Source organism: Geospiza fortis, unplaced genomic scaffold (assembly GCF_000277835.1).
Source record: "Geospiza fortis unplaced genomic scaffold, GeoFor_1.0 scaffold166, whole genome shotgun sequence".
NCBI lineage: Eukaryota > Metazoa > Chordata > Aves > Passeriformes > Thraupidae > Geospiza > Geospiza fortis.
In genome coordinates this window covers 11062891-11072000 of record NW_005054310.1, presented here as the reverse complement: position 1 = coordinate 11072000, position 9110 = coordinate 11062891, and the positions used below count along the sequence as shown (strand labels likewise).

The 9110-nt window shown below is 38.8% G+C and overlaps 1 protein-coding gene across 1 annotated transcript in view; it reads left to right on the top strand.

The window, feature by feature from the left end:
• Positions 1-9110, top strand: part of TMEM117 (transmembrane protein 117) — a 180739-nt gene that overhangs the window by 23832 nt on the left and 147797 nt on the right. Inside the window, exon 3 of the mRNA XM_005419257.2 lies at positions 2737-2869. Within this exon, the coding sequence (XP_005419314.1) occupies positions 2737-2869 (133 nt within the window). The remainder of the gene's footprint in view (positions 1-2736; positions 2870-9110) is intronic.

Below are 9110 nucleotides of genomic sequence, written 5' to 3'. Positions count from 1 at the left end.
GAGTAATTCCAAAAAAAAAAACAACCCACAAACCAAAAAAAAGAAAGTTAAGATGAATCAAAAGCTTATTTTGTGTCATATTATTCCTCATCTACTCTCTTTTCCCCTTGCTACTTTTTGTTTGCTATTCTTTATGGTAAAAGCCCTAATTTTACATGACCTTTTATTTTTCTGGAATTACTCTGAGAATTTTGTTGAACTGTTTTGAATTATATTTTAATCTAGTCTACAAGTCTATTCCAGTTACTAGATAGATTTTCCAAATTTCTGACCATTCACACCCCATAATATTTCTGTTCTGTGTGTTTTCAAAGTGTAACATTTTAGCTCATTTTATAAAAAAAAGAATTTTACAGAATCATAGTTTTTGTTATAAAAATAATAAGCATTATTTGCAATTTTTAGTGTAACAACTTACCTGTTAGGCAATCATCTGATCACCCATTTTTATTTCAACTGAACTGATGTGAAAGGATGTATAAAACAATGTGAGCATTATGTGGATCATTTAACATATTTTAGTTTCAGTGCATTTAGCATGTTATACTTACTGGTACAGTGGGAGCAATAAGTAACAGCTGTGACATTTGTGTGCAAGAAGATTGTGCTAATATTCAAGTTCTTTCATTTTTACATGTCAGTGTTGTGATTAAAGTACTCTTTCTTTCATTAAAAAATTATGTTGATAAACCCTGCTTGAGAGTTAATGAAGTCGCATATGGCAAACACAAGCTACAGTAGAGGAAAAGTTAAAGTGGAAGAATTTGCCTACTGAAGACAGTATTTATGAAAATATTATTTTAAGAATATGATATTTATACATATTAGTAGGTATTAATCAGTGTGTAGTAACTAAATAGGAAAAAGCATCACTTTGGAGGGTACAGGTGCAATGAATATTTATTAAATCTTTCCTCTTACCTGGTTTAGAAAAGTTGGAGTTATCTGTTTTACAGAAGTCTAGATTCCAGGCTGTGTTCTTTCTCTCCATTAGTCTGGACCTCCTAAAATCGCAACTCTGTTTTGCGAGTACTGCTTATTATCCAAGGTGTTGGTAGTGTTCCATATGCAATGGCAGCTGTTCAGAGAGCAGGTATCCAACTGCAAGGGAAATTTCTTTTATCATTAAGCCCCTCCTCTCAGTAAGTCAAGATAATACGCCATTGCCATAGCAGCCTCAGCTTGCTCTTTAGGGAAGGACAGACGTATGGGACATCCTCAGTCTAGCCAGGCCTGGGGCTGTCATGGTTTCCAGCAGTGAAAATGTAGAAGAGTACAGGGGTTTGGGGCATGTATATGTGTGTTTGCACTTTCCCTTTCTTCGCCTTTCTTCACTCACAGAAACCTTGTTGCTACCCTACTACTGGGCTGGTCTGTGGACCTGTGTTGCTCTTGTCCCATTGTAGAGCTTCATTCACCTCTCTTCTATGTACCTGTTACTTCTCCTGCCTCATGGTTCCCACATCATTGCAAAGTCTCAGCTTTCTCAAAGAACTCTCATCCTCCAGGTGCTTAATCCAGAGTTCACATCCTACCTCTTCAGCCCATAGCCCATGTCTGCTCCAGATCCTCAAGTCTTCCTCCCCAAACCTGCCTCTCCATCTTCAGCAGCAAATACCAGTCCTGGAATCTTCCTGTCTATCTGAATGAGCATTTCAATTTTTTTGTTATTTTCTTCCGCTTTATAGCTTCCATCTGTGTCTAGCCCTAATCAATGCTAAATGTGGACTTAGTAGTTCAACAACCAGCTGAGAGAAATTGCCTCCATCCCAGACCATTTCACATCTCAGTCTGCTGTATCACTTCTCTAGACACTTTCTGTCCAGCTCCTGTTCTGTTTACTTCTCCACGTTTTCCCATCTTCTAGCGCCAGACTGCTCTGTCTCCTTGGTAGATGCTGTCCTTCACCTTGATGCTTGAATTATCCCTTGTCTTCCTTTACTGCCTCTTGGCTTCTGCTGTGGCACTCTCAGCCTGGCAGAAGCAAATTCCCATCTCTTGTGCTGGTGGGGTTTTCAATAGTCTAAACAATTCTCTAAAGGTAAGAGATGACAGAGAAGAAAAGCTAGCCCAGGAAAAATATGTTTGCAGCAAAAAAATATCATAAAAGTTTAACCTAACACCAGTGGCAAGAGTAAGCAGAGCTTCTTTTCCAGTGGCAAGACACACCAGTATTCTTTGAAAGGTATTCTTTGCAGAATAAAGTATAATACCATATCATATGATTAAAGTGATTAGGTCTAAGAAAAACATACAGTACAAGATTGTACACAGACTCATAATTTGATTACCAAATTAAATTAGGAAAGCAAATAATATTTGTCAGTGGACATACCTCAAATACTCCACACTATCTTAGACATGAATAGTTGTCTTGGACATGAAAAAGGAAAATTATGTATGAACCAGTAACCTTTTTAAGCACATGAAATGCATTGTTATGGCCTGTGGTCTTTCTCATAGTTTCTTAAACATACTGATATTAACAAGTTATTGTTTCATTTTTCCCCCCCCTTGGATTGCAAGTAAGTTGTCATTTTGTAGCAATATCTGTTCATGCTGAACTACAGAAGGGTACTTCATCTGCATGATGCTAAGTACGTCCTCCTCACACACAGTGCCATAATTTGCTATAGGAAGAAATACAGTTTAGTAGTTTATTTTGGTTTTGTTATGGTATAAACATGTATTTACTGACTGACTAAAATACACCTTCTCATAATTTTTGTACCATAGGTCAGTTGCTCCGTCTGAAAATGTTTCGAGAGGACCATGGGTCTTGGATGACGATGTTCTTCAGTACCATCCTCTTCCTCTTCATATTTTCTCACATTTATAACCTGTTCCTCATTATGGCAGGGAATATGAGGTAGGTTCCAGAGTTTATTTTTGTTTCTTTTGCTCTAGAATATACTTTACTGTAAACTTTTTTATTCCTCTGCTTTCTGAATTTAGGTAGAATAGTAATTTAATTGGTTAATTAGCCCAGAGGATTAAAGTGTTAGTTATTAAAAATTGAGTCCTAGACTAATGTTAGACACTGTTAAATCATAGCACTAATGAATATTATGTATTTTTTTAAAAAAAAATTAAATTGTAGCTAAACAAATTTGATTTGAAGTTAGGGCTGAGTGGTTTACAAGTTTAACCATTACCATTGTGCCCGGGGAGGAAGTTTAAAGTAGCTGAAAAATCTAAATTTGAGGAAGCTCATGGATATTAAATGGGTAGTATAGTTCTGTTTTGGTTATGTACAATAATATTTGCTGATCCAGTTTGTTTACAATATTCTTAATTTTTTTCCCCATCAGGTGCTCTGACAGAGCAAAATTGTGTTTGGCTGAGAGATGAACAGCCATCTATTATATGTGGATTATTTTAAATGGACCTCTATATATTCATTTTCTGTCTTAAGACCTGCTTACTCCTATTATGTCAACACTTTCATGTGTCAATTTTCCTGAGAAAATCTATATTTGTACATATCTAATATGTACAAAATGAGTTCACTGGACAAAAAACCCACAGCAATGTTGTTTATGAAAAGTAAGATAGCATCTAAAGATTCCCAGCAAGGAATAAGAAATCCAAAGAACTTATGAGTTGAAGAACAGTGCAAGTAATTAAATGCCTTGTTCCTAGCAGAATATCAGAGCCATACCAACAGACTGATGATGAATAATGGGCTGTGGTGTGGTGTGTTACAGATCTTAAGCATGTCAACAAAAATGCGCAGTGCTCAAAGTCCTGTAAACAATGTGACATAAAGCAAAAGGTGAGTAGGAGGCAGACTGCCTGTCACTGAATGAGCATAAGCACAGACCAGCTGGGATGATCATGAGATTGTGACATGAAGACTGAATGTATTGGTTTGAGGCAGGCAGGTAAAGCAGCAGATTCATTGACTGTTTTATGAAACAATCACAGTAATGACGTGATAAATATGAACACTCAATAACAGGTGGGCTAATTAGGAGGAGGAGGTGGGGAGCATTGCAGGTTTCTGGCTTCCCTATTTACATAGTCATACTATTATTGGTATCATGTTAAGATTTATATTTGGTCTTTCTAATGTTCCATAAACTAAAACCAGCTAGCTGTTAGACAAAGCATTAAGAATCTTGAAAGCCTGACTCATGTCTGGAAATCAGATTTCATTTGTCCGTCCTCATTCCTCCTTCCTGTCTCTGTTACAAGCTTCTGTTAGCTGCTCTGAAGAGATTGGGTGGCCATCAGCTTCCACACCCATGGAAATAGGCACAGCCAAGTTCTAAAATAGCTGTGTCAGACAATGTGCCCTCTTGCTTTCTGTGGGGTGAAGCCTCTCCTTTCCTGGAGCTTATGCCCCAGCTCTGGATGTGTTGTGATTCTTTTCGGAGGTTCACCATAATGTCCTCATGGAATTGCATGGCTCTTTCCAAAGGGGGCTGAGGGCTCGTTACAGACATGTTGGCTCTCCATTCTAGCAAGAAAGCATGTGGAGCAAACAGTTTCAGTCTCAAACAACAGAATAATCAGTACAACAGAGCTCTTGGATCAGTCCTCTCAAAGCTGGGTAGAACGATGTGTAGTACTTTTGAAAAGCGGGTTTCTACAACGAATGTCATCAAACCCAACTGCTGCATGTTGCCCTAATGAAGTGTTTCAAGGAGTGCATTTTTTTTCCCTGAGTAAATGTAATCCTTATGAAAGCTATTTGCTTCATGGTTTGTACTTCTGTGCAAAAGAACAGCTCTGTCTAAATCTTTTACCACAGTGCCTTGCTGAAATGATTGTCACCAGAGAGCCTGGTTTCCAGGATGAAGGTCAGAGTTTGCCTGCATGAAGGTTATGGTGTTTGTGCAGAGAAACTGACCTTTGAGCCTGTGGGCTCCTAGGAAACACAGGCATCCCAGATTACACATCGTTCAATACAAGGGCTATGAAACCCTTCCTGTCTACAAGACTAAGTGAAAAACGTTCTTGTTTTCGGTCTTTTTTTTTTTTTTCTCCTTGCAAAGTCTCTGGATCACCTTTTGCTGGGTTCTGGCACCAGAAGGATTCTGACAAATTTCTTTATGTCAGATGTTTGGTCTCATCAATGAAAATCCCTTTCTGGCACACAAGTAGGAAAGTCATACATCCTGCATTATGCCAGCATGGATAACTGCAGCAAAAGCCCTTTTGAGGGCTCAAGAAACCTGTGATTGAAAGCTCTGTCATATAACCATAGCTAAAAAAGGTACATTTTACGGTTGCCAAAATTTGGGGTTTTTTAGAAAGTATTTTTTAAAGACACTTCTCATGTGTCTTGGTGCAGCAAACCCAAAAAAGTGTAAATATATCTCTTAAAAAATGTAGCAGAAGGGACTTGAATTTGCAGGGAAGAGCACAAGCTGAATATTGTGTTCAGTTCTGGGCCCCTCACTACGAGACAGACATTGAGGTGCCAGAGCATGGCCAGAGAAGGGCAATGAGGCTGATGAAGGGAGTCATAAGAGAAGGGGCTCAGGGTGCTGGGGTTTGTGTATTCTGTAATAAAGGAGACTTAGGGGATGCCCTGTCATCATCTACAATGACCTGAAAGGAAGCTGTAGCGAGGTGGGGTCCATCTCTTCTCCCAGGCATCTACTGATAGTATGAGAGGGAACGGCCTCAAATTGTGCCAGAGTGGTGTGTGTTGGATATTGGGAAAAAAAAAACTTCCCAGAAAGGGTCGTTGAGCATTGAAGCAGACTGTCCAGGCAAGTGGTGGAATCACAGTCTCTGGAAGTGTTCAAAAGTGGTGTGGCTCTTGGGGATATGTTTTAGTGGTAAATACACTGGTTCTCAGTAGACAGTTGGATTTGATGACCGTGGAGGTCTTTTCCAGTGTTAACAATTCTATAATTATGTGAACGAGTTGCTGGTATTTGAATTACGTTGTACAGCTGTCTGCTGGGTGAAAGCATGACTATTTCAAATAAAAATCTTGTGACCAATTGGAATGTGTCTTTTTAAATTTGAAGTCACTATTAGTTTTTTTGTCAGTGATGTTTCCTTTTAGGTACTTCATGGTGTAGGGCACTGATCGACTATACGTAAGGTCACTGTTCTTGTAGTGAGAACTGAATACTGGTGACTATATTTGTTATCAAAATACCATTGAATACTTTTTTAAAAAGTGAGGGACTTGGGTGTTCATTTATTATCTTGGGTCATTTAGATTCTTGAAATAAAGCAGTGATTTTGAGCTGTGTAACAGATGAGCAACATGGCTTATTTATTAAAGGCTGTATTTGAGACATAAATGAAAGGAGGAAACTTTTATTTTTTCTGCGTCAAAAAGTGTCTTGCGGCAAGGCCACGTGGTGGCAGCAAAGGGCATAGTTTAAGAAGCTAAATCCCCTGAAAGGATATGGGGATCCTCACTACCAAACTTTTTTTCTGGGTCTTTCTGTGCCACAGGCAAATTCAGAGCAAATTCAAATTTATTGTTTCTTTCTTCAAAGGAATTTCAGGTCTGGAAATGTCCAGGGACTGTCCCATATTTTTGTCATTTATATGTGACTTTTGTACCCTTGGCATACTGAGGTATTCCAAGTCTGTACCTACCTACCTCACACTGAAGTTTTCTCAACTGTATTGCTTTAAGTAGAGAATATATCACCAAAAGAAAATCCATTTTCTGCTTTGGGTGCCTGCATCAGTAAATAATGCTTTGCTGTTTAACATTGCAACACAGTGATGTACTTTCATATGATGTCCAAAAATCAAAGTTGTGACTCTTGTGTCACAAATGTCAGCTGTCTTGTCTTAGATGAAGAAATTTTCATTTGTCCAAAGGATGTTTAGGTGCATCATTATTCAACACTGCAAAGGGTCACTGAAATAACAGACACAAACCCATTTTCTCTTTAGCTGCAACTTGTCACATCACTGTAGCAATAATACAAATTGTTGAGATTGTCTTCTTTGAGCATTCCATGTGTCAGGAGAGGGTTTGGTGTGAATTTATTACCTGTGCTGTCAAAGGCTTTGGTTATTCTTATTACGCACATATTTTTGGTGTAGTTTTATCTTCTCCTACTGCTCATTTCCTTTGCAGAAAAAGTCTGAAATTTCAATACATTTTACAGTACTTGCAGAAATTCCTTAAGAATAGCAATGCAACTTCAATTAATTTTAGTTAGAGTGATTTAGTGGATTTGGACCCAATTACAATCTGCATCTGACAAATGCCTGTACAGAGACCTTGCATTTTTTTGACAGGCTGAAACAAGGAAACATTGGTCTATTTAATAGCCACAATAATAGCTTTCTATTAAATACTTTACCAATACTTTACCCTTATCCAACTTAGTTACTGCTTCTTTTCCTTTTCCCCCAAGATACAGATAATTTTGTTTCTGGAAATGTGTATTTATTCAAAGCTTTAAAGCTACATGTTGTTCAGGATTCTGTGCTTTAGTTTGTTTGATTGCTCATTAGAGTCAAGGATTAGTTATCATTAGCATAATTTTACAACAAGGTTTAGGGACAACGAAGATTTGGTCTGTTTTCCTTACCATGGTTACTATTCTACAGAACTGTGAGGCCCACAGTGGACCTATATTAGGCCTCCAGTATACTTTCATAGCTCTGTCTACCTGACCATATGTTTTCTGGGCTTTCTTTTGATATGTCCTCTGTGTATATTTGGTATAGCTGCGTATTTATAGTCATGCTCAGTATTTGGCAAAGATTATAGTGTTATACTGTGAGTTTCAGAAATTTCAAGCTTTTGTGAACTGCTGGAAGGAAAGGTTCCAAATCTGTAAGGCCTCTATGCTGCTCTCAGGCATTAATCCTTTGGGGTCATCATTCTTTCTCAAAATGTAAGTGGAAAACAGGAACACTCTTAGAATATTTGTAGCTTCTAAACAGCAAAAACTGTGACAGGTTTACATTATGTAAAAGTATATAGAGGCAGAAAGTTTATTATTTCTTATTGTATTATGGTTATACAAATTATGGATACAAAATATTGTTCTAAGAATGCAGTGTGTAAGAGGTTACAAATTAGCCTTTTTATTGCAGGTTTTCCTCCCAGCTGGCATCCTAAGGCACAGGTGTCTAGTGAGATCACAGCAGCAATAGATACTGTATTTTCCAAGTCACTGTGATTGGAAAGTGTCTTGAGCCAGGATTAGTACTTGAAAATCAAAGTAATTGAAAATTCCAAGCTAGTTTGTGGTGTTTCAACCTTTATAGCTAAACTTACTCCCAAAGAAAACTTACTGGTCAAAAAGCTAAACTTACTTACTGGTCAAAAAGTACCTCTCCATGTGATAAATCTGCCATGTTGCCTCTGTCTCCTGCAAAGTACACTTGTCATGGTTTGACACTGGCACAATGCCAGTGCCCCATGAAAATATACTTCCCTGGTGTTTGCTGTGAGATGTGACCAGGAAATAAGCAAAGCAGGCCTCTACCTTAGGAAAAAAAAAGTTTATTAACTAAACTACAAAAGGAAAACAAACCACACACACACACACACGCACACACACACCTGGAAAATGAAAACTCCACAAAAAGCATTTCCTCCTCCCCCCCACCACATTGCCAATACATCTTCCAAATTTCAACTCTCCATCCATCACCCTGTAAATACTCAATTTCAGTCCATCAAGAGGAGAGGAGTCCTTCTTGGGGCCATGGTGACCTCTTCCTTGCATGCCCAGCCCTCTCACCACTGGACAAGGAACAGAGCTGCTTCAAGGGTTATCCTTTTAAGGGTGCTTTGACCAGTTCCAAAAAAAAGCACAGTTTTCTCTCATCTTGGGACCTCTTGTCCCCCCCATACTTGTCTACCCCCTGGGGCCGGGGGGTCTCCAAAACTGAACCCTCTCAGTTCTGAGCCATCGCCTCCCCCCTGCATGCAGCCTCTGTGTCGTGAGGAAGCACGATTCTGTCCATGGCTGTACCAAAAAGAGTCCAGCAACCAGCTACTCCATCATCTCTTTCCGGCCTCTTCTTTACTCTCCCAGCCTCACTCACTGCTCCAACTGTCATTCATTTGCTCATTTCTTCTTTATCATCCACTCCATCTCCCCTTCCCCTCCGGGAAAGGTCCAAATGCTCTGTGAGGTCTTCATTGTCCAGAAAGGGGT